This window comes from Lepus europaeus, chromosome 6 (genome assembly GCF_033115175.1).
Source record: "Lepus europaeus isolate LE1 chromosome 6, mLepTim1.pri, whole genome shotgun sequence".
Classification (NCBI taxonomy): Eukaryota; Metazoa; Chordata; class Mammalia; order Lagomorpha; family Leporidae; genus Lepus; species Lepus europaeus.
The window spans coordinates 70,564,874-70,591,487 of record NC_084832.1 but is presented as its reverse complement, the minus strand read 5'-3'; the positions used below and the strand labels follow the sequence as shown (position 1 = coordinate 70,591,487).

Genomic DNA, 26,614 nt, shown 5'->3' with positions numbered 1-26,614 from the left:
ACATTAGAGAGCCTTAAAAAAAGAATGGGTGAAGCAGAAGAGAGAATATCAGACTTAGAAGACAGAGAACAGGAAAGGAAACAGGCAAACCTAAGAAAAGAAGAAGAAATTAGAAATCTAAAAAATATTGTCAGGAATCTACAGGATACTATTAAAAAACCCAACATTCGGGTTCTAGGAGTTCCTGAAGGCATGGAGAGGGAGAAAGGATTAGAAGGCATTTTCATGAGATACTAGCAGAAAATTTCCCAGGTTTGGAGAAGGACAGAGGCATGTTAGTACAGGAAGCTTATAGAACCCCTAATAAACATGACCAAAAGAGATCCTCACCACGACACGTTGTAATCAAACTCACCACAGTGAAACATAAAGAAAAGATTTTAAAAGGTGCAAGAGAGAAACATCAGATTACTCTTAGAGGATCTCCAATTAGAATCACAGCAGACTTCTCATCAGAAACCCTACAAGCTAGAAGGGAATGGCGAGACATAGCCCAGGTACTAAGAGAGAAAAACTGCCAGCCCAGAATACTATATCCTACAAAGCTCTCATTTGTGAATGAAGGTGAAATTAAGACTTTTCATAGCAAACAGAAACTGAAAGAATTTGTTGCCACTCATCCTGCCCTGCAAAAGATGCTTAAAGATGTCTTACACACAGAAACACAGAAACATGGTCACCAATATGAAAGAAGGTAAAGGAAGGAAACCTCACAGCAAAAGATCACAGGAAGCTCAATTTCTCTTTGACATAGAATTAAACTCTGATGCTCTGTTAAAGCAATGTGTTAAAGTAATCTATTATGTTCTCTTGATGTCTGTTAAATTCTAATTGTTCAAAAACAGCTGAATTTTTATTAAGAGCTATGGGTTATTTAAATATGTGCTTATTTTCAAAGATTTGAATAATCACCTTGTAACAATGATCAAATTTGGTCTATGTTATGTCATGATTTTAAGGAATCTTATTTCAACCAGATATTTTGGATTTTGAGCCTTCTTGGTGTCAAGAGACAGGCATTCAAAAAATCAAAGTTTCAAACAATCTGGACTCTAAAATTTCCAGTAAATCTTGGACTTTGGTTTTTCGAGTTTGGGCCCAACTGAAAAAATCGAAGGACCTATGTCTCTCATCTTATAGAGACACCAACTAATCAGGCTATTTGGATTATATTAGAAGTACTGTCAAGATGTGATGTGGTACCAGACTTTAAGTTTCTATAATGGAAAATGCTATTAATACAAATGTTTGAGAATTAAAAAGTCTAATGATTTTGTGTTACTAGACATGATAGTTATCTTAATGAGAAAGCCCCAGAGGCCTAAAGGGTTAAATACTTGTAAAATCCTACAGGTGCTTTCAAAAATACTGTGAAGTAAGCAAGTGCCTCTTGTTGGTTGATGAGTTTATAATTTTAAACATGGCAACTTAAAGTCTTTTGTCATCCATAGTTATATATGATTTGCTGCTCATAAAACTAAAGTGTTATTGGTTCTGTGTTTAGCTGCCCTCCTATAGGTTCCTATGGACTTTTTCCAGCCACTTCTATTGTATTCAGTACTTTGGGATGGCTCTGTAAACAGATGAAGCCAATAATGTATTAACAGTACCAACTGAGAGAAAGTATGGTTAACTGAGGTTACTAAAAACAAAAAGCAATTCAAATCAATTGGCAATCTACAAAAAGAGTTAAAGATTTTAAAAGCTATTATTAAAATTGCTATATTGGTCTATTATGCTATGTTATATGTGTGTACATATTGTATGTCCACATGGGGAAATTTTATTAAGAGTTTTATTTTAAATGGCTTATAGATAAGATTGTCCATAAATTTAAGCTGCTAAAATCAATCAAAGATACATTTTAATTTGTGGGACCTGAATCTGTGTATCATATGTTTTAGACTTGTTGGTAGAAAGAAACTAAAAACATTTTAGATGGTTGTGCTTAAGTTTACTGGCTAAACAAACTACACCATGTTAGATATTTAAGAGGTGTTTTCAAATACATGATTCTTAAAATTTCTAGAAGGCATTGGACCTTCTGATAAATGTTTTCTTAAGTTGTTATCTAATGGTTGAAACGGTTTGTTAAGTATTCATGTAATATTGCTATTGTCAGCAAGAGATCTAGGACTTGCCCCCTCATTTCTCTATTCTAAGCCCAACTTGTTCTTTCATTTCTCTATTCTCTTCAAGGTAGGAAACTCATTCTATTATGAAGGAATCTGTAGGACGCACAATTTAATCTTTAGACCTTATAAAAGAGGTGGCTAACATTTTTCTGTAATAGCATAGCCAAAATAAGAACTTAAATAATAATCTCATAGCTAGATTCACTTCGCCATCAGTGAAGTATACAGTAAGTAGAAAAAAACCTCCCTTTCAGACCAAAGGAAAAGAAAGTTTTAAAGAGAGAATATAATTTTCCTCATGGGCATTGTCTACCTTAGAAATACTACTACAGAACATGCCTGTGACTATAGACTTGTAGTTCAGGCCACCGAAGATTAGAGATGGGACTTGGGCACTCCCTGGACTTGCATCCTCTGGTCTGCTTTAACACAAACCAGGAGGAAAAGAAAGCTAAGCACCAGAAGCAATGGGTGGCACGCCTATGAATGGCTGATCTGTACAGTGATCTGCCCTCAAGGAGACACAACAGGCCAGTCCACTGCAGTGGCTTTCAATGTGGTAAGCCTGGGCTTCAGCAGAAGTCAGCTTGTGAAGAGCCCTGGCAGCTCTGCCAAGAGTTGGATCACTGGAAATGGACCTGCCCTGGAGTCAAAGGATGCCCAGGTCAGAGCCACAGATCTTATTGGCTCTAAGCTGAAAAGCCCTTCACTCAGCCCAACTTCCAAAGTGACCACTGCAGCTGAGGGTATGGTCAAGTAGGGTCAGCAACATTGCAAGCAGAACTGTAAATTTCTTGTTAGAGATGCCCCCTGCCTTTACCTGGCCAGCTCTCCTCCCAGGCCAGCCAAGTAATGAAAGTCAACAGAGTGCCTTCCCCTAGGAGGTTCACACCTCCCTTAGGATATACCCCATGTGAAGAGATAGATAGGCCTGGGCCTCTGAATTTACAAGGCCTAAAGCCCACCAGATTATTATCAAGCCCCTTCTATCAGGTTCTATTTGCCTCTCAATCAGAAAACTTAATTGTAGCTTAGACAGCACCTTTCTTAGCTCCTCTAATAATGACTCTGTCCTTTGTTCTAGACCCTGTCTAGTGCACTTGGGCCTCATTCCTTTGTAGTCATAACCTCTACTCTACCACCAATGGCTCTACTCCCAACCTGTGTGTACTGATGGTCCTCTTCCCCACTTAATGCTGTATAATTGTTCAGACCTGGTAAATGCCACTCTTAGGATCATTGGTTACTATCCTCACTCTCTCTTTTATGACCTTGTCTAAATATGATCAGAGTCGGCAAACTTGGAAGGCTTCCATAGCCATGGCAACTCATGATGAGAGCCTAGGGTGGTTACTGACACCATAAACTAGAGTGTCAACTTGTTGGGTCAACAACAAGAGCCACTGTGCACTTGCTCTTCATGTGGGATCTCTGTCCTTAATGTGCTGTACATTTTGATTTAATGCTATAACTAGTACTCAAACAGTATGTTTCACTTTGTGTTTCTATGTGGGTGCAAACTGTTGAAATCTTTATACTAAATTGATCTTCTGTATATAAAGAGAATTGAAAATGAATCTTGATGCAAATGGAAGGGGAGAGGGAGCAGGAGAGGGGAGGGTTGCGGGTGGGTGGGAAGTTATGGGAGGGGGAAGCCATTGTAATGCATAAGCTGTACACTGGAAATTTATATTCATTAAATAAAAGTTAAAAAAAGAATTAAAAGAAAAAACCATGCATGGATTTCAATTTTTTGCAACAAAATAAACTCATAGTTTCACCCCATTTTTCCAAAAATTTTTTGAAAGACTCCCTCATGTATGAATTACAGCTCAATAAAGATGTTAAAAAATTAGAGGCTACGTCTGTTCATCTCAACAGTTCCTTTTCTCCTTATTTATCTGTGATTCTGTTTATTCAAGTTGGCATTTTGCTATTTATTATTCAGGAAAGAATTATATTGTTTGAAATGAAAAGGGCTCTGCCTTCCATGAGAAACGACCCAGCTCCTGCATCCTTTTACCTGTCCTTCATGGGTAGGCGACAGGGGGAAGAGCCGAACAAGAACGTCAACCTGTGAATGTAACCAGGACAATAAAACAAAGGCAAAAAAAAAAAAAAGGGAAATTTTTATGGCATAGATGTGTGCTATGTAAACACGAGCTTTACAACATAATTATCCTCCCGCCCTGTCACTGTGGCTCTGTCCTTGAACGACTTCTTTCTCTGCCCCATTCACTCTTTCTCCATGAACTCAGCCACTTGGTAAGACTCATCCACCTGCTTGCACTCTGTGTGTGAGCTCCCAAGCTTCCGGCCAGCATCCCAGCCCTCACCAATCAATTCCCATTGATTCCACCTCCTTCAATTCACTCCTTTGCAGCCCCACATCCTGCTTTAGTGCAAGTCCTCACTATCATTTGCCTGGATTCCTACAGCCTCCCTCACTCTTGGTTGTTACATATTCATGCTACTGTTCTCAGCAGTCGCTGCCTCTTGGAGGTCAGAACCCATTATCTTCATCATCACTGTACCTCGAACACTGGCATGGTGTCGGGCACTCAGTCATTACTTACTAAGTCAGTAAAATCCATTATCTACAGTCCTAAGTTGCAGTCCCATATCCCAACTGCCTATGTGGTAATTTATATACTTAATAAGCAACTAGCAGGCAACTACTACACTTCAGGCTCTGTGCTGGACATGAAAAAGACTGTTTAATGGCCAAAACAGACACACAAGAGGTATGTATGTGTGTGTGTGTGTGTGTGAAATTAAGTGTAAAACCTGTAAACACGATCTATATGTAACTTGCTGTTGCTGAGGGGACAAAAAAAAAAAAAGCAAAACTAAGTAACTAAGGGAAGAGATGGGGCTGGCGCCGTGGCTCACTCAGTTAATTCTCTGCCTGCGGCACCGGCATCCCATATGGGCGCCAGACTCTGTCTCGGTTGCTCCTCTTCCAGTCCAGCTCTCTGCTGTGGTCCGGGAGTGCAGAGGAGGATGGCCCAAGTGCTTGGGCCCTGCACCCCATGGGAGACCAGGAGGAAGCACCTGGCTCCTGGCTTCAGATCGGCACAGTGCCAGCCGTAGCGGCCATTTGGAGGGTGAACCAACGGAAAAGGAAGACCTTTCTCTCTGTCTCTCTCTTACTGTCTAACTCTATCTGTCAAATAAATTTAAAAAAAAAAAAAAAAAAAAGGGAAGAGACAACATTTGCTTCATCTTCCCACACCAGGGACCTCTTAATTCCGCTTTTAGCAACAAATAGTAACAGTCTAAATATATGTTAAATAAATGAATATGTGAAAGTAACACGTGGCACCAAATTCATCTGTGCATGGTGCCAGGACCTGTTAGCCCAAGATAGTGCTTATCTCACACTCATAGGCTGCAAAGGACTTCTTTTTCCTTGTCTCAACTTAGACCCACCTTGCAGGCATGGCAGCACTACAATGACGACACTACCCTAGCTTGTTCCTTTCCTTTCCATCTGCTTTTTTTTTTTTTTTTTTTTTTTTTTGACAGGCAGAGTGGACAGAGAGAAAGGTCTTCCTTTTTTGCTTTGGTTCACCCCCACACCGCACTGATCCGAAGCCAGGAGCCAGGTGCTTCTCCTGGTCTCCCATGCGGGTGCAGGGCCCAAGTACTTGGGCCATCCTCCACTGCACTCCCGGGCCACAGCAGAGAGCTGGACTGGAAGAGGAGCAACCAGGACAGAATCCAGTGCCCTGACCGGGTCTAGAACCCGGTGTGCTGGTGCCACAGGCGTAGGATTAGCCTATTGAGCTGCGGCGCCGGCCCTCCATCTGCTTTTTAAATTCAGCAGCTACTAAAGACTTCCATTTTCAGGCTACTGTCCTGGCTTCACAGGGCAAAAAAGGCTAATGCACTGGTGAGTACCGAGGCCTCTCTCCCTACCCCACTGAAGCTGCCTGTGTGTCTGGCACAGGCAGGGCTTCCCTTTGACTGCTGCAATAGCCAACCCAAGATAAGGCCTAACCCTGTTCCTCCATGGTGGCTGCCCTTAGGCCAAGCCTTCCTGCTGGGGTTAGAGATGTATTTTCATCTTATTTCTACTGCCTTAAAAAAATCCTTGGAAATTCTCGGGGATGCTGCTCAAATCCATTTAGTGTTTCAGAGCATCCAGACGATTAGAACCAGAGCCCAGTACAAAACCATGTTGTAGCTTCACAGATCTACTCCAAAATGCGGATGGTCCTGAGCACTTTAGAGGGTGGGCGGGCTCCAACAGGGGGTCCATAGTACATTGCCTTGTAAACTGCAAAGCACGAAATGAATGTCAGTTGTGATGATTCTATAATGATTTACCATAGTCCACTATAAATAATCGTGTTGTGTCCTATTTTCCCACTGACTGTAGCTCCTACTGACCTGAGTGCTGATATGGGCTGTCGGGCTCCGAAGGACTTCCTGGGGAGTGGGGGTAGCTGGCGGTGCACGGGGACTGCAGGAACACGTGGCTGGGCGAGGGAGGGGGCGCAGAGCACGGAGGCTGCTGGAAGGAGTCAGGGTAGGTGGCGTTGTGTGGCATGAGCGGCTCACTGTGCAGGGAGGCGCTGCGGAACTTGGCCAGCAGGCTGAGCTGGGGGTTATATTCACTGTGCCGTGGCACCAGCACCGGAGGCAGCACTAGGAGCAGAAGGAACAAGCGAGTGAGATGCAACGCGGCTCATCGGCACAGAACAGAGGGCACAGTCTGTTTTCATCTGTTCACTTCCTGACGACCAACCTGTCTTTCCTCTGGGAACTATCCCTCCACAGTTCTTTGTGAAACTGTCCAGGTATCAAAAGCAAGAGTAGTGACTTGAGCTCCACCAACAGGCCCTCTCCTGGCCACGTGCATCTACAGCAGAATGCCACAATTCCTGAAGAAGTTCAAAGAAGCTCCTTGCAACTCTCCAAGACTGCCCCTCCATTCCCACCTTGCAAATGACCAGGCTGTCCTAAGCATGGCCTTCTAAAAACCTGATTGCTTACATCTTCCTTTAATTCTGCTAATAGCCTTTTTTTGGTAATGTAAAATTGGTTTATGCTGCTCGCAATGAAACCGTAAGTGATGCCCAGAATGTCTTCCTTTCAGAGCCATGCTGAATTATTTAGATGGGTAGCCTCAATTTCAGGCTCAGCAGTGCTGCTGGAACAAAAACAGAGTCTGTTGGTTCTTATCGGAAACATTTAAAGGTGAGTCATAAAAAGTTATTAAGTAAAATACAAATGGTGAATAATAATAAAATGAGCAAGTCAAAGATAAGCAGTCATAAGAACAGCTGTAAATTAAGCTTGTTCCTTTTACTAAGTTCTTCCTGTCTCCCATTCTTTGAGAACAACGTATCTCTGATCTTGACCTTCTGTAAAATGTAGGAATGAATTCATATTCTTAAAGCAAGCTTTGCCTGGGCATTCTCAGTGCCCAGTGACTTCTGAAGTGTGCAATGCCCAGCCTACAGGGCGTACCCCACAGGGGTTGCTGAAGTGCCTGCTGTGACCAACATAACCCCAGACAGAGAAGCTGAGAAAACAGAGCAGGGAACTTTGGCAAAGAAATATCAGAAGAAACTCCTACAGCTAAAAAAAAAAAAAAAAAAAAAAAAAAAAAAAAAAAAAAATCTAGGTTTTCAGGTGGAAAAGAACCACAGAGCACAGAGGTCAATGAATGAAAACAGATCCAGACCTCGTCCTGCCATCTCGCAATTCCAACTGTGAAGGGTAAATGGAAGATCTGAGAAGTTCCCAGAGGAGCATTTCAAAATCACCTACGAGAACTGAGGATCAACTTCCCACCCCAGACTGGCCACTAGAAGGCAGCTGACCAATGCTCTTCTGAGGATAAACCAACTCTTACCCCCCACATTTCACAACAGAAACAAGCCACGTAGCCAAGTACTAATGTAAACTGTGAACTAAATATAAATAGCAAGGATTGAGGTGAGGAAGGAGGAGGATGGTGATAAAAATAGCTAAAGCTTCATTTTTATGTGAGAGTCAATGAAATTATCCAAAGGTGACCAGTTTGGAAATATATGTATAAGCATACTCTCTAGGGTCACCTCCAGAATTTTTAGCGATCATGGATGGAAGCAAGCTAAGAACTAAGCAAGAAATGGTTCAAAAAAGTTGTTTCTAGGAATGAACAGGGGGGCTGTAGCTTCTGATGACACTACTGATTCATTCCTGCATGCAAGTACTGATAAACACTCACAAAATTTGTTCTAAAACTTCTCTTAAAAAAATTAAAATCTGAGTCAGCATTGTGGTGCAGTGGGTAAAGCTGCCACCTGTGACACTAACATCCCGTATCAGAGCACTGGTTACAGTTACAGCTGCTCTGCTTCCAATCCAGCTCCCTGCTAATGCACCTACGAAAGCAGCAGAAGATGGCCCAAGCACTTGGGCCCCTGTCACCCACATAGGAGACCTGGATGAAATTCCGGGCTCCTGGCTTCAACCTGGCCCATGCCTGACAGATGGTGGCATTTGGGGGTGAACCAGTGGATGAAGCACATGTCCTCTTTCTCTCTCTTTCACCCCCTCTCCTTCTCTCTCATTCTGCCTTTAAATAAGGTGAAAACAAATTCCGAAAGGTTTAGAATGAACAGAATAAAACATTAACCACAGAGTCTACAATTTGCCTTTTAACATAACACATTCATCTTTTTTTTAACAAGCAATAATTTTCAGTGCTAAGGGCAAGAAATAAATTCAAATGGATAAATAAAGGTTTTAAACTAAAACCTTGGGGCCATAGCTTTGGCGTAGTAGGTAAAGCTGCTGCCAGCAGTGCCAGCATCTCATATGGGCACTAGTTCGAATCCTGGCTGCTCTACTTCTGGTCCAGCTTTTTGCGATGGCCTGGGAATGCAGCAGAAGATGGCCCAAGTCTTTGGGTCCCTGAACCTGCATGGGAGACCCAGAAGAAGCTCCTGACTCCTGGCTCCTGGCTTCGAATTGGCCCAGCTCCGGCCATTGCAGCCATTTGTGGCGTGAACCAGGGGATGGAAGATATCTTTCTCTTTTCTCTCTGCCTCTGCCTCTCTGTAATTCTGCCTTTCAAATAAATAAATAAATCTTAAACAACAACAACAAAAACCTTAAACCCCTACAGATGATGGTGGCAGAGAAATCAATTATTTCTTCACCTTCACAAGCTAGTATTTATATACAGTGCCTCCTGACAGCCAAAGCGACAAGGTGACATGCCATCCCATTGCCTTTAAAGTACTGCACAACTGTGAAGGAATAAAAACACGACTTGGGTTCTGCCTAGTCTGAAGTGAGAGTCTGCCATCATGAGAGACATACGCTGCCTTTCTCAACGACACTTGCTCATCACAATGCCAGCGATATTCAAACACACACTGCTTTGTGGCGAAGGATTGGAATAACCTCTCTGGCTTATACATCCACAGTGTATTCCTAACCTGGCCCATCCCTGGTATAATGCCACACTGCCTCCTGCATACAGAGACCTCTATTTCTTCATGGCCTGCAGATCTGAAGCACCAAGAGGAAAGAAAGGATACATTGTTCTCTATCATGAAAAATATCTTAAGACTATATTTTTACCATTTGAGTAAACCAAAGACAATCAATGAAAGAAAACTGATGGTATCACCCTGGTCCTTGTTCTGCCTCACTGTCACAGCCGCCTTAGATTTGCTTGGATCATATTTTTAAATACTTTCCTTTGAAACGCAGCTAACCCTGGTGACTAAATTTTGTTTCCACATCTCGACTGCAGCTTAACCTAGGGAACTTATAAGTATCCATTTCTTTTTTTTTTTTTTTTTTTTTTTTTTTTTTTTTTTGACAGGCAGAGTGGACAGTGAGAGAGAGACAGAGAGAAAGGTCTTCCTTTTGCCGTTGATTCACCCTCCAATGGCCGCCGCGGTAGCGCGCTGCGGCCGGCGCACCGCGCTGTTCCGATGGCAGGAGCCAGGTGCTTCTCCTGGTCTCCCATGGGGTGCAGGGCCCAAGCACTTGGGCCATCCTCCACTGCACTCCCTGGCCACAGCAGAGAGCTGGCCTGGAAGAGGGGCAACCGGGACAGGATCGGTGCCCCGACTGGGACTAGAACCCGGTGTGCCGGCGCCGCAAGGCGGAGGATTAGCCTGTTGAGCCACGGTGCCGGCCATAAGTATCCATTTCTGTTTTATGCCACCTTTTAAATATAATTGTGCCTTAAAACCAGGAGATTTGGTCCTCCCTCTGATATCAAAATCTATGGATGCTGAAGCTCCTTCTATAAAATGGCACAGCATTTGCATATAACCTCTGCATATCCTCTGTACACTTTAAACCATCTCTAGATTACTCATAATGCCTAAGAGTACGAACCATGAATACTATGAACATGGCTGTTACTCTGCATTCTTAAGGGAAAAGATGAGAACATCCTGTTCGTGTTCAGTATAGATGCAATTAAAAAATATGTTCAATATGCAGCTGATTCAGTCTGCAGATGAGGAACCTATGGCCATTGGCAGCTGACTGCAGCCTGCTATCTTTATGTCTCAGTGCTACACAGCGGGAAACAACGGGAGTTACGGGGGCACAGAGGGATGCAGAGCCAAGCTGAACAACACTTCTGCCCTTTTTTCAAAAGTCGTGGTTTGGATATACACATTGAGGGTCCCTTATCTGAAAAAGTGTTTCAGACTTTGAAGTTTTTCAAATTTGGGAATCTCTGCATAGATTTTACCAGTTAAGCATCCCTAATTCGAAAATGTAAAATCCAAAATGCTCCAATATCCAAAACTTTGTGAGCACCTGCTCAGGTTTCAGAGCATTTCCGATTTCAGAACTTTGAACTAGGAATGCTTGATCTTTAGTGTGCATATTTTATGCACAAAGGAATTGGCACGCCTGGAAGAACCTCCAGCTTCACAGAGAAAACCATCATACTCCTTGAACACATTTTTCCCAGCTTCTACTAGAGCCGTGCCAGGACAGGTGTAGTCTGAGAATTGTAGACACCTGACCAATGGCTGGGGCCCAGTCTGTGAAGAGATTCGTACTGAAACAGCAAGTGTTCACAAAATTTTACAGCAGTTTAACAGGGTAATTTTACATTTGTTTAAATAAGTAATTTCAAAACTTGTATTTTTTGTGTTTTTAGTATTTTGCTTATTAATTTATTTATCTGAATTGTAAAGTTATTCATTTGAAGGACTGGAAATTTAAGAAATAAAATCTAGCTTGACGTTGCATAAGCACTGAAATAGGCTAGGTAAGTGGATGTGTAAATGAAAAAATCAGAACGCAGCATTCAATGTACCTAAACTAAAAGGTCAAAAAATGAGAGCTTTCACAGGCAAAACTTGGTTACATTCACGATTTCATTGTTCTCAAAATATTTACTTTGAGCATGACTAGCTAATTAGATATAAAATATATTTCTTCTATCAAAATTGTGGTTAGGATTTTTAAAATCTGTGTAGTTTAAATATTACCTTAAATTAATGTAATCTTTATCCATCTTTCATTCTATAAATTCAAACCAAAAACATGACAACAGGAAATCTATCTGCCATACATAAAGCAGTAAGACCAAAATGTCCTAAAAGGATACTGCATAATTTAAAAAACCAAAATATCAAACAGTTCTTTAAAATTTAGTTTTTGAGTGTTCAAAAGGAAAACCAGATATATTTTATAAGACTCTTGTTACAATTTGTTACACCTTACAAGTACAATATTCAGGAAGGGAGAAATGATTTCTTAATGAACATCTTTCCATTTGGGATGTATTTTGGAAGCTTAATATAACTCAATTCTTTGAGACAGAAATGGGAATCAAGCCATTTTTGTTCTAAACTCGTACTTCAAGTATGCAAAGAGTCCAAAGGGAATCAGAAAGGGAAAAATGCAAAGATCTTCACAATTTAGGAAAAATGCATCAGATCTGCCCAGAAGGTGGGACCTCCTAATCACTCCCACACAGGGTCTCAGCCTCTGGATGGAGGGGTTATGAGATGCACCCCCACACAAGCATCTGTTCTGACAGCAAGCTTTGGAGGTCTGACAGGTCACCTGGCCAAGACTGACATGGGCTGGGTGTGAATCACTCATTCCACTGCTCTAAAGGAAACGGAACCGTTGAACCATTACCTGGAGAACACCAGGGTACTTAGTCGGACACGGGCAATTTCTCTGAGCTAATGTGTCTGACGTGTCAGCCCTCTGGTCTCCTGGAATGGGGCAAATGGCCAACCAAAAAGAGAAGGTACCAATAAAATCTGCATTCCTGCCTGAAATGCAACAGAAACACTGAATCTAAAGAGAACTGCAGTAAAACTATGGAGCCAGTGCAAGGGAATGAAGATAAACACCAATCTTTACAAGGGAGATGGGGTGGAATATGTGTGTGTGTGAAGGGTTTTAGATGGTACTTCCCCATATAAAAAAACCATTTAAGAACAGCTGTCAGTCTTGCCTCAACCCCTGTTTCTTTCAGTCCTGGAATGATGCACAACAAATCTTTAATTGGCTGTTATAAGCCCCAGAAGAGATATTTCCCATTTACCTGAACTTGGGGAAAGTGACAGCCAAAAATCCTTCTTCAGTTTAGTTCAAGACAGTTCAGTTCAATTCAGTTGTGTGGGGGTGAGGGGGCTGGGGGGGGGTATGTTTATTTTTTCTTTTTTTAATAGCTAATCATTATTAAGGCTATTTTAAGACCATTTCAAGGCTCCAGGAACAAGGAAAATATATAATGACTCATCCCATTAAAATAAACCTTCATCTTTCAAGATCTCACAAAGCTTACATGTATATTGAAATGAAATATCTTCCTTCTATATTTTTCTGACTACAAAATTTTGGATTACTTCCTCAAAGCTGAACCTCTCTCTCTCTCTATCTCGGGGCCCCAGCATGCTCCCCATCTATGTGGAGATCTTCCCCTTGAACACAAACCTGAACAAGAAGACGTACCTGGGGTCTCTACCCGGCGGTAGTGGTAAGGGTTGATGCACACCTCCTTCTGCTTGGAGCCAAATGGGAACTCACAGCACTCCAGCGGCTTCAACTCATGGTGGGACTGGAGATCCGGCCAGCGCCACACTCGGCAATAAATGACATGGGGCAGACCCTTGCGGTGGGACACCTGCAGCCGCCCATCCAGAGACCGGGGGATGGTGACGCACTTGCTGGGCTGCCCAGGACAGCTGAGCGCTCTCTCCAGCTCGTCCATGGCGCCTTTCTTCTTCTTTAATTTCTTCACTAGAGAGTCTACTGCCTTCTCCGCCCACTTCTCCTCTTCATCTCCCTGCTTCCAGCCGAGCAGTCTCTTCACTGCGGGGCTGGTGAAGGAGAAGAGGGAGCTGATGGGGGTGCTGGAGTGCATAAGAGGGGTCCTCGGGGGTCCAGCGCACACAGAAACCAGACACAGCCCTTCACAGCCTGCAAGGCCAGGGGGCAGTCAGCGGCAAGTGACTCTCCCGAGGTGTCATGCCTTGCCTGCTGGGAGCAGTTGTGACCGATTCTGGGTGGGAAGTGTGCTTACTGCCTCCTGAGCCGCTGAATGGGCTGCCAACCCTGAAAGACAAGACAAGACATCAGGGCCATTTCCAGCAAAGGTTACCAACAGAGAGAAGGGAGGAAACACTCTTCAAGCGTTTTAACTTGAAAACCCTCGGTCACCTCTGACTCTGCCCTCTCCTTTATTTCCTGTACCCGGGCCTCCGTCATTCTGACTTACCACGTCTTGACACATCTGTCCCTGTCTCTCCATTTCCAGGGACATCAGAGGCCGTGTGCACTTCCCCCCTCACCTGGTAACTGCGACCCCTCTGTTGTAGCTTCTCACCTTCTCCTCTCTGCCAGTCTGAACCCTCCTTCTGCCAGAAACACCTCTTACTACATCATGTTCCTTTTTAAGAAACTGCACATGCACAGCAGTGGGGTGACCACAGCTCACAATAACGAATGCCCTGCCGCGTGAAGAACTGGAGAGAGCAGCTGGCAGGCTCCACACACAAAGAAAGACAAGGAGATGGAGTGGCTGCTTGCCTGATCTGATCCATTTATGCTCTGTGCAGGTACTGAAATATTGCACTGGACCCCAAATGTACAAGTGTTAATCAAACATTTTTATAAAATAAAAAGGAATTGTGTGGCTTCTTGGCTTTTCAAGGGTAAACTCCTCTGCCTGGATTTCTAGGGCCCACGTAACCTTCCCTTGACAAACTCACTCCTCTTCATCACTTTCAGGGTACTTCATTTCCACTGTGGAAGATACACACCTGCCAGCGAAAAGCAGGAACATTAGGAGTGCTAATAACCTCACCACTCAGGGACAGCCCTCTTAACAAATCTTCATAGGACAGTGGTTCTCAAAGGGTGCCCCAAAGATCCCTGGGAGTCCCTGAGACGCTCCCTGGGCATGGGGCAGGGGTGGAGCACTAGGGTCCTTTCTTCTTCAACTACACAACTGTGTGGGCTAAATCTTCTTCATGTACTTCAGCCGTAACAGCAGATTGTACGCTGCAGTGGAGATGAGAAGCCAAATGCCATCTATTAAACCAGGTACTGAAGAGATTTGCAAAAATATGAAACAATGACAGTCTAGTCTGGAAGTCTTTTTTTAAAAAAAAAATAGGGCTTTTAAATAAAAAATGCTTATGTTAATTTGTAATGGGTGCGTTATTTTTAATGAATCCATAAATTTTTAATCTCTCAGTTTTAATTCCAAAAATGATCCAAATTGACAGGTAAAGCCTCCATACACACAGGTTCTTTGCAGTTCTCAAGACTTTTATTTTTTTAATTTTAAAAACTTATTTATTTTAAAGGCAGAGAGTCAGGGACAGAGAAAGACAGACAAATATCATCCACCTACTGATTCACTTCCCAAATGAATACAAGATCCAGGGCTGAGTGAGGCTGTGAAGCCAGCAGCCAAGCAGTTGAACCATCACCTGCCGTCTCCCACCATGCACATTACAGGAAGCTGGAGTTGAGACCTTAGCCAGGACACAAACCCAGGAACTCTGGTATGGGATGTGGGCATTGGAAGTGATGTCCTAACTGCTGCCCCAAACATCTGTCCCCTCCATGATTTTTAAAAGTGGAAGGGGTGCCAAGACCAAAAACTTTTAAGAACTACTTTCCTAGAAGTCATACACAGTCAAATATACAAGTATGTACACCAAAAAAACTACTCTTGTCCATTTGCTATTTTGCATTTCAGGGCAAATTTGTTATTTGCCTTTGTTTTTCAGAGACATTCTTTCCCAGTTATTCAATGGTCCTATTTAAATGTCCTGAGGCAGAACCGCGTTTCCCTGTCTATGAAATAGCTGGCTTAAACAAAACCTTCTCCTTCCAGATTTGAGAAACCATCTACCTCATTAATGTTTAAAGTGGCTGTTGGTAACACTCTGGAGCAAGCTGACTCATTTTAGTATCTTGGAATCAATCTAGCTCATAATCTCCAACAATTGCTTGTTTAATACGCATTAAGTATATTTTTCTCCTTGGCTTCACCAAAGAGGGAAAGCTGTACTTTTTTGAATCTAATTATGTAAACTTCTTTTGAACAAAGGTGCTATATAAACCCTTGCTACGGTGACTATCAGGCACCTCATCTGAGAGGGTGGCAGGCTGGTTACACGAGAGCTGATGACATTTAGTGAGCATAAAGCCACACATCAGTTTCTTCCCCGTATGGATTTTATTTAGGCTTTGTACAGAGGTAAACTGTGATGAAAAGGAGAGTTGAGGGCTCAGCGCTGTTCTTTGTCACTTGGCAGTTTGACTTACACTCGGTTTTGTTTGGAAAGGTTGGTTTTGTGGCTTAACAATCGCAAATTTATAAAGTATAGTTAAGTCACTGTTTCAAGATCTGTTTACGCAATCCAGACAGGCTGCCTGAAAGCAACGATGGAAAGAGGTCAGGAGGTCTGGGGAGGAGAAGTAGCAAAATGCAGAAGAACTGGGACCCCAAAAGAACTGTGGGTTCTGCTTAGTTTTACACGGGATTTGTTGTTAGTAAATTGTGTCATAAATCTTTAAGCTGAAGTCAGTGGCAGAGAAAAGACTTTTTATAAAAATGTTCAGCAGAGTTAAATTAAATATATTTTTAAAAGATTTTTTGCTCCATGAAACAGCTAACAGTTTCCTAAATTATGTTTGATTTGGTTTGATTTGAATCTGTGCGTTCCTCTCTACAAATGGCATGCAAAATCAATTTACTGGAATGGAATACAAAGTAAAATCCTAGACAGGCTATATGGCAGGGCACCTAAAAAGGAAACAGTACAGTAGTATGTATAATAAGTTCATTAAAACTTTTCATTCACAGGTAGGTATTGTGTGTGTGTATGTGTGTGTGCACGCGCGCACTCGTGCATGGTCACGTGATCTGTGTCTAGGGTTACAATGCAAAATACATTTGTTATTATGGGTTACAATCATCCAAGTTTGGGGGGGTGGGCATTTAGCCTACTAGTGGAGATGCCCATATCTCACTTCAGAGTATCTGGGTCAATACCCGGCTCTGGTTCCCGAGTCCAGCCTCCTGCTAATGCAGGCTCTGGGAGGCAGCAGTTATGACTCAAGTGAGCTAGTTCCTGTCTCCTACATGGGACATCCAGAATGAGTTCCCAGCTCCCAGCTTCAGCCCCAGCCCAGACCTAACCATTGCTGGCATTCGGGGAGTGCATCAGGGGATAGGAGGACCCTCTCTCTTTCTCTGTCTCTCAAATGAATAAAATTTTCCTAAAAGTGTGAAAAGCACTACTCCTACTCCATACTTCTCAACTTTCAGGGCATCAGCCTTCTTTGTCCCTTGGGGAAACTCCAACTAGTCTAGATCTAGAGTCTGAAAAGCCTGGCTCTCTGAGATCTGATCTCACTGCCGCACTGCAGTCATTACAGGAGCCTCACAGTGGCTCCAAAACGATGACTTTATCGCTGCAAGACCTGCTCCTGTCCCGGTAAACAGAGGCCTCTGCACTGAGGGAGACCCTGGAGAGCCACATTTAGAATCTCAGATGATAAACACCAAATTCATCACAGTGGATTCTGGGTAGGGAAGCAAGAGAATAGAAAATATCAGAAACTAAAACTTAACGGGCGAGCATGTGGATGTTCATGATATAATGTTCTATATTTGTGTGCATGTTTGATATATTTTAATAGAGAATTAAGTGTCAAAAATTAATTAAACCTGGAATCTCACTAACACACAAGTTCTTGTCTAAGTCAGTGGTTTGTATTCCTCCAGGCAGCGCAGTTTAGGGTGTATAAAAGCTTTTCCATCTTCATTCCTATCATGTCTTAGCTATCAGAGCAACAAAGCTCCTTTCCCAGGTTGTCTCCAGGGGCCAGGGGCATCCACAGTGCAGGTGATCCTCTGCCTATGTGTGTTCCAGCGTGTCAGCCTGGCTCAGAAATTCTTCCCACCATCAGAAAATGTAAATACAAATTGACTCTAGGAGCTCTCCTACCATGATTAAAATACAGCAACTCTCAGAGGGGCGTCATTTAAAAAAAAACAGGTCGGGGGGCAATTCTTACAGCCTATAGAGTTACTTCATTCATATAAAGTAGAAAAAACAAAATAAGCAATAAATGAAGCGCCATGGACAGATGCATGGACGTGGGGCATTTATAAACAGACATGTAACTAGGTAATGGTAATTCCTACAAAATAGAACAAGACCTGAGGCAGAGGGACACAAGGGGTGGCCTGTGAAGAAGAGGTCTTAGATCAACCCGGGGGGTTCTAGAAAGATTCCTGAGAAGAGAACTCAGATGCACTTAGAAGGGTTTAAATCACAGTTCAAAAAGCAATTGACTTGGGTTGGACAATTTCCTAAGATTTTTTTTTTTTTTGCATATCTCTGTCTTTACTTTTGCAAGAGAATTGTAACCCTCAGTCACAGATCAACTGTATGATCTTAGGCAAGTTTTTGCGGTCTCTCTGGACTCCAGGATTTCTCCATTTGCCAATCAAGGTGGGACTCAGCATTCTAGGGAGGGTCTGGGCGATGGTTCCAAGATTCTGTGGTTGCTGGCTGGATGTTTCAGACCACAGGACTCCATGCTGGTGATGCTCTACCCTGCCTGCTCCAGGCTAGACTGAGACGGAGACCTTCACTCCTCACCCTCACCGCCCATTGCACAGGGCAGGACAAAACCAAACCTTAATTTCCACAGCCACCACTGATACATACAAATGTCACCAACACAAAACAGTTCCCACTTTGCTCTCCAGATGTCCCTCTCTTTTTAGTATTATCTTTACTACCACAAAGGAGTAAGAGTAAAAGGTATACACGGTGTTCCTGTGTCGGAGACGACTTGTCGGTGCTTCACCCAGCGTCCGGAACCCCCGGAGGTCTGCAAACGCCTTCTGATGACATTCAGAGGCCCCTTCTTGTGGCATGGAGAACGCACGCAGTGCAGGCTCACTCACGGCCAGCTTCGCACACTCGCAGCTCGAAAACAGCACCACAAAGTCTCACAATAAACTCCAACTGGATGAGCAAAACAACTTCTCAATTTCGAGTTTTTTAAAATAAACAAGGCCACTTAAAAGAGGAGCTGTGCCGACCACATGCACACGCCATGCTTTCAGTGTGCCTAATTCCACACTAAAATGCAGTTACCCAGCTGAGCGAGATATGAGCTTTTTTATTTTTAAGTTGTCCATTTAAATCCAACTCCTGTTATCAGTTACTGAAGATGATTTCCACTCCCTTGGCCTCTTTGGAAGATTCAACTGGTGATTTTTTTTTTTTAATCCTGAAGAAAATAAAACTTAAAAAAAATACTGTTGAAGATAGATGTCAGTGAGTGCCCTGGTGTGTGCGTAAGCACAACGCACACAGAGCCTGTGGGCAGTCCTTCCTGGGCACTACTTGTCCATGTAGCCAGGAGGCCTCCACCACGCTGCAGGCTGCACACTGCCAGGGGCTCATGCAGCCCTTTTCTGTTAGGCAAGAGCCCGACCGAAAAACAATCACCACCATGGAACATCATTGTGTCATTCTGTGCTGTTTGCTTTCGATTTTTCATACAAGCCAACTTTCACCCAGTGATTCATGGCCATCATTAAGTACAAGGATCCTTCCAAAAGTTTGTGGGGAGGCAGGCATCTAGCTTACAAGCAAGGATGTCAATTAAGATGCCCATGTCCCATACTAAAGTGGTTGGGTTCAATTTTTGGCTCATTTGTTACTCCAGCTTTCTGCTGAGGCAGACTTTGGGAAGCAACAGAGAGGGTTCAAGTAATTGGGTTCCTGCCACTCACCCAGGAAAACTGGATTGATTCCTGGCTCCTCATTCCAGCCTGGCCCAGTCCACCCAGTGCGGGCACTTAGGGAGTGAATCAGCAGATTGAAAGCTCCCTCGCTCTCTCTCGCTCTCTCTCTCCCCCGTTTATATGTATCTGCCTCAAATAAATAGATTTTTTAAAAGTTTCATGGAAAATGGAATTAGAAGGTAAGCGTTTTTTTGGTGCAAAAATGTCTGAAATTCTTACATATGAAGGGTCTTCAAAAAGTTGATGAAAATTCATAATGAAAAAAAACTATGCATGGATTTAAAAATTTTTGCACCAAACTGATGAAATCTTTACTTAGTATATACTAAAGCGATCTTCTGTATATAAAGATAATTGAAAATGAAAAAAAAAAAAACCCTTGGTTTTAAATTGGAAATTACATAGAAAAATAATCAATCTTTTTTTAAAAAAAAAATCTTGCAGAATCTCTGTCATTAATGTGATGTACACTGTTATTTAATGCTATAACTAGTACTCCAACAGTATTTTTTTCACTTTGTGTTGCTATGTGAGGGCAAACTGTTGAAATCTTTATATATACTAAACTGATTTTCAGTATAGAAAGAGAATTGAAAATGAATCTTGATGGGAATGGAAGGGGAGAGCGAGTGGGAAAGGGGAGGGTTGTGGGTGGGGGGGGAAGTTGTGTGTGGGGGGGGAGCCTTTGTAATCCATAAGCTGTACTTAGGAAATTTATATTCACTAAATAAAAAAAAATTTTTTTGCACCAAAATAAACTTATCTTTTAATTCCATTTTTTCAGATTTTTAAATATTCTTACAAACCTCAGTATTCTCTCTATAAAATGGTTTACTAACCAAATTTAGGATTTGAACACATTTACCGAAGGAACATGTTAACTCCCCTCAAGGATTGTTGTTTTCTTAACTATTTTTACATCACTTTTTGTGCACCAGTAATTGGTATAGCAGGAACAGGTGCTTTCAAAGTACAAAAAAAAAAAAAAACCAGATTTGAAAGAACATCTAGAAATGGTGGTTATCACCACTGACACACATATAGCTTGTCTCATTACTGTATACACTTATAAAGAAGCTGAATTTTACACACATGCACACACACAATTTGATGAATTCAAATTTGTCTCCACTTCAGCTTCCTTGTCATTCTCACCCGTTTCCAGTAAGTGCTGTAACGTGTCACCGACTACCTCACGCATGTACCAGGGTAGTGTCACGCCGCTGGACAACACAGAAAGGGCTTTGTGATTTCTCCTTCTAGGAGGAGGCTTTTCCAGCTGCATGTATTCAGAGGTTTCCTGACATCTGTGAAGGGACAGTCCCAGTACTCTGGGAGCCTACACAGCATCTGATTGCAGGCTGGAGCACGGCCCACAGCACCAAAGAAATCGACAGAGGACTGGCGGTTCAGAGTGCAGGCTCCATTCCAGGGGCCATAGAAGGATCAGGGGCATCAGCAGATCTCTGAGTTGTCTGCTCATTTTGGGTAACTGTGCAAATATAGGTTCTCACAGGCAGACAGCCCAAAGGCATTTTGTTTTCAAATTCTCCAAAGATCCTATGTTCCCTAAGATTGAACAACAACAACAAAAAAAAAACCAAAACAAAAACAAAACTACTGAATGAGAAGACAGCCAAAGAAGAGAAAGTTAGAGAGGGAAGTGGGGGAATGGGTGCTGGGGATGACTGTTTAAAGAAGGCTGAGGTCAGTGGAGATAACACCGGAGAGGGGAGAAAGGCTCAGGCTGTTCTCATGATGTGCACACTTGCCATCACAGCCACAGCTCGATAGGGTTAAAAGTCCATTTCATGGACCAGCGCTGTGGCATAGTGGGCTAAGCTTCCACCTGTGGCTCCGGAATCTTATATGGGCTCTGGTTCAAGTCCTGGCTACTCCACTTCCTATCCAGCTCTCTGCTATGGCCTGGGAAAGCAATAGAAGATGGCCCAAGTTCTTGGGCCCCTGCATGCATATGGGAGACCCGGAAGAAGCTCCTGGCTCCTGGTGGTGGATTGACACAGCTCTGGCCATTGCAGCCATCTGGGGAGTGAACCAGCAGATGGAAGACCTCTCACTCTGTTTCTCCCTCTTTCTGTCTATAACTCTTCCTCTCAAATAAATAAATAAAAATCTTTTTTAAAAAATTCCATTTCACAAGTATGAGGAAACCGATGTACACAGAGATGAAGGAGCTTGCCCAGGGTCACACAACTACCAAGTGAGAATTCAGGCCCTGGCAGTCTGACTGCAGGCCCTCACCCTTGGCCACTGCACCATAATCCCACTCCCAAAGGAGATGGGAGGAGGCAACGCTGGGCATCTCCCCGGACAGGCTTACATGGATTGCCATGGGCCCACTGTGCCCAAGGCCGAGTCTGAGCTGAACTGAAACAGAACTTGATGGAGAAGTGAGCAAGGAGGCACAAAGGTAACGCAGAAGCATCCAACGGCATTTCAATCTCAAAATGCTCAGATGCTAAACGAACCTGTGGTACCACGGGACTGGCTCTGTACCCTAAAGAAAAGGAACAGCCCTGGGCCAGAGATGAGATGCATTTGTCGGCCACACATTTTCAACAAATGCACCCACAGGTGCCCATTATGTGTCAGCTACTGCTCAGGAGGGAGCAAAGCAGACACGGTCCTCACCCTTCCAGAGCTTAGAACCATGACTGGGGGCAGGTGCCGTGGTCCAGTGGGTGAAGCCCACACTTGGGACACCCTCTATCAGAGTGCCTGGTTGGAGTCCCAGCTTCTCTGCTTCCAATTCAATTTGGCTAATGTGCCTGGGAGACAGCAGATGATAGCTCAAGTACTTAGGTCCCTGCCACCCACATGTGAGAATGGGATGAAGTTCATGGCTCCTGGCTTCAGCCTGGCCCACCCTGGCACTTGGGGAGTGAACTAAAGGAGAAAAAGCCTGTAGCCAAGGACAAGTGGGCCAGGGGGTGACAGGAGGTGTGGGTTGGAGGCAGCCCATGCTGGAACTTGAAGGCAACATATAGGAAAAGGGTTTTAAGTGAAAAGGAGAGCCTTTGAATGAGTCTAAAAACCCACTCAGATGACCGCATCTGCCATCAGAGAGCCTAGGTTTGATCCCCAGATGCGGCTCCTGACTGCAGCTTCTGCCTCATGCAGACCCTGGAGAGCAGCGATGATGAATCAAGTGGTTGGCTCCTGATATCCATGTGCGAGACCTGGATTGAGTTCCCTGCTTGTGTTCCCACCTGGCTTGATTTCTCTCCCTCTCTCTCTCTCTGCCTCTGAAATAAAAATTTAAAAATAAATTTAAAAGCAAAAAAGTGGAATGATCTGACTTATCTTTTTGAATGGTCATACTGGCAGTTCACAGGGGGAATGAATGAAATGGGGGAGGAGGGGGCTGGCATTGTGGCCTAGAGTTAAGATGCTGCCTGTGATGTAAGCATCCCATATGGGTGCCGGTGTGTGGGTTCACGTCCTGGCTGCTCTACTTCTGATCCAGCTCTCTGCTGTGGCCTGGGAAAGCAGTAGAAGACGGTCCAAGTGCTTGAGCCCCTGCACCCACGTGGGAGACCTGGAAGAAGCTCCTGACTCCTGGCTTCAGCCTGGCTCAGCTCCCACCATTGTGGCCCTCTAGGGAGTGAACCAGCAGATGGACAATCTGTCTCTCCTTCTCTCTGTAACTCTTTCAAAATAATCTTTTAAAAAATGGGGAAGGAAGCAGAGCTGACAAACAGAAGACATGACAGAGGAACACGGGTGGGGTGGGGGTGGCGGGCAGCTCATCCTGCAGGGGCAGAGGCAGTAGTAGGGAGGTAGGATTAGCACAGTGTATTCTGTCTTCCTTTTAAAGATGGGTATTCTAGAGGGCATCTCCCAAATGAAGAGAAATTAGTGAAAAGGAGAATTCACATGGGGGAGGGGCAACAGAAAGGAAGGTGGAGAGTGCAGCAGGTGGACGCAGGCCCCTTTGCCCACCAGGAAGCTGAGACCAAGAGGTGAGGTTAGTGAGATTAGGAGCAGGTGGGGCGAGAGACATGATGCATAGGGGAAGATGGGAAGTAGAGTCAGAGTGGGAAAGAAAACAACAGGTAAGATCCTACATGGCCTGGGAGACCATCACAGCCATCGCCAGCCAGGGTCCCAACCCCCCCAGGGGCCTCAGGAAACAGCTCTACTCCTGAAAAACCAGCACTGCTTATTTTTAGGTTGCTCAGTCTCAATTCAGGGTTCTGTTCCCCGTTCTATGACACAAGGGACAGACCAGAGCTGAAGAACGAAGCAGTCAACCCGGGCACTTATCTGTAAGTCACAGAAATATCACCACAGTCAAGTCTCAATGTCTCAAAACACAAATGGGCCACATTCCTGGTAAAGTAGGCAGTGCCCTCAAGCGGGAAAAAAATGAACACTCCTAAACACTCCTTGTGATGATGAGCACGTCACTCAGTCACCTGGACGTGAGGAAGCCAGAAGAAATTTGAACTGGTAAGACAGGTGATAAGTTCATGGTCCTTTGAATCCTTTACATATAATAGCTCAGGGGAAGGGACTGGAGATCATTACTTTCACAGCCCTGAAAGGATGCACAAAAAAACCGACCATGGCACAGCAAGTTAAGCAGCTGCCTGCAGTGCTGGCATCTTCTATCAGGGTACCAGTTCAAGCCCCAGCTCCACTTCTGATTCCAGCTCCCTGTTAACGCACCAAGTACCTGGGCTCCTGCCACCCATGTGGAAGATCTGGAGGGAGTTCCAGGCTCCTGGCTTTGGCCTGGCCCAACCCTAGATGTTGTGGCTATTTGGGGAGTAAACCAGCAGATCTCTCTCTCTCTCTCTCTCTCTCTCTCTCTCTAACTCTGTCTTTCAAATAAATCTTTAAAAAGAAGAAAACTAACCACACTTGTTGCCTTCGGACAGGAAATGGTAACTGAAGGAGAAAAGGGTGGAAGATACTTCACTTTGTAGTTTGTACCAAATGGAAAATTCTCCCAAGTCAGCAAAATCATACAGAAAACCGAGAAGAGGGCTGCAGAAGGGGGTTATGTTTTACTCGTTGTTCTTGTAAGCATTGTTTCTGATCCAGAAGAAAATGCATAACTGAATCTCTTCCTAAATAAACTCTTTATTAATGGAGATGGAATTTCACCCACCCTTCCTCAACATGTGTGAAGCAGTACCATACATGAGTGTGTCTGCAGTGCCCACATTCCTTGGTCCATCTCTCACTGAGAATAAAGGAAGATGGATTTTGATATCCATTTAGGAAGTAGTGCACTATTAACTCTATTGAGTGTGGCTCCGTGTTTCTTTCACTCCCTAAATAAGACCCATGCTTCCACGGACAACCCATTCATCAGGAGGTGTGACTTACCTTAAACTTAATCCAACACCCAGAACTCAGCAGCAAAACCAAGTGACAGAACCAAAATGGGCCTTTAACTCACAGTAGAACCCATAAAGGGCTGCATGAAACATAGTATCCTGTTATTCAGAGCTCATTCTTAATATAGACTGCATTCTCAAAATGCTTTTTCATTTGTATTAATGTGCCTTGAAATTTCATGTATACAGATATTTATATCATTGCGTTTCTGGTAATGCAATTCTTTGTTTCTTCCTTTGTATATTTGTAACTCTTAATGTGTTTATAAAACATCCCACATTCTCAAGAATCAAGGCCAAGGATTTCAGCATGAATGATTTATCAATTACAAACTGTAGATCCTTAGAAATCTATCTTTACTGAATTGTTTATAAACTGGTGGATAACTATTGCCCTTTAAAAAAAAAACACCAAACTTTCTGTACCTTAGCAACCTCAAAAAGAATAAACCAAATCTTAGAAAACACAAGGTGTTCTTGCTGCAAGCAAGTCTGATCCATAAAAATCTGGGTTTGCCACAAATATAAACTTGGGGAAGATTATTTATCTTACAAAATGAGTCATACACCATGTACAACTATGATTCAATGTACAACAATCTGATTCACATACATCTTTTTCAGGAATAAATAGCTTTTCACTCAAAAAGCATTTACCAGGCTCTTTTTCCATTGCAGTCCTTGGCGTCAACTACTAAGCTTTACAAATTTTCCTGCTAGAGACATATCTAATTCTGTGGTCAGAAACAATCTAGACCCTTCAGTAGAATTAAAAGCTCTCACTTTACATTTCTACTTCAAAATATAATTTTAACTTTAAAAATGTACTGTGCCATCTTACTGTCTAAATGTTTTTGTTGGGTACTGAAGAACACCACTGTTCCCAAATGCAGAACAAATCAAATTAGTTTAGGGGACACTTTATCTTACAAATTTTTTGCCCATCAAAACACCAAACATACTTAAAACTTTAAGATTTTTACCGCCATTCCAGCTTTTTTGAAAACAACACAGTATTATTTTACTGCCGAATTCAATGAACCATTTTTCAAAATGTTACCAGTATGTTCTTCACAAAACAGATAAGCTGTAGTATTCCAAATATCAGATGATATCCACATAGAATAGCTGGGCTCAAATCCGCAAAAGAGATATTCTCTCTCTCTTTTTTTTTAAGTGAGTGTTTAAAATTTGTTTTGTCAGTAACTAGGCACATTCGAACTTCTCAGTGTTGTAAAGTCACCTCAGGACAGCGCGGATGTCATTTTATTTAACCCTGAGTGGTGTTCAGGAACAAGAGAAATGAGCTCCCCTCCAACACACATGCAAGTCCTTGCTCCCTCTCCCATCTCTCAAAACTAAACACAGTACAGCCCAAGTAGGGAGATGTCAGCGGGTGGCATGGCAACAGCACTGCATCCTGACCACACGATACACTGAGGGTACAGCAGGTTTTGCAAAATGTTTTGGTTTTCACTCAGAACCTCTCATATGACAGCACACAAGCCATGTATGTGGGACTCATTCAAAAACATGTTAACTCCCTGGGGTAGTATTTGGCCTTGGGCTTCCCACTGGTGTATCTGGGTTCAATGATCCTGCTCTGTTCCTGACTCCAGCTTCCTGCTAAGCCAGGCCCTACGAGGCAGTAGGTGAAGGCTCAAGTAGTCAGTTCCCTGCCAACCACACGGGACAATTGGATTAAGTTCTAGGTTCCCCAGCTGGGGATAGTTGTGGGTACTGAGGGAATGCTTCAGCAGAGGGAAGCTATGTATCTGCCGTTCTCCATCTCTCTGCAAAAGAAGGAAAGAGAAGGA

At 43.3% G+C, this 26,614-nt stretch overlaps 1 protein-coding gene across 3 annotated transcripts in view; it reads right to left on the bottom strand.

Moving 5' to 3' along the window:
• The window catches only part of SMAD9 (SMAD family member 9), an 81,249-nt gene that overhangs the window by 28,865 nt on the left and 25,770 nt on the right, over positions 1-26,614 (bottom strand). For 2 of the 3 annotated variants that reach the window (XM_062194363.1, XM_062194365.1), the window contains exons 2-3: positions 13,092-13,694; positions 6,531-6,788 (exon numbers count right to left, since the gene is read on the bottom strand). In XM_062194363.1, the coding sequence (XP_062050347.1) occupies positions 6,531-6,788; positions 13,092-13,503 (670 nt within the window). In that variant the 5' untranslated portion in view covers positions 13,504-13,694. Of the gene's footprint in view, positions 1-6,530; positions 6,789-13,091; positions 13,695-26,614 lie in introns of those variants that run through there. The other variant, XM_062194366.1, reaches the window with a different exon arrangement.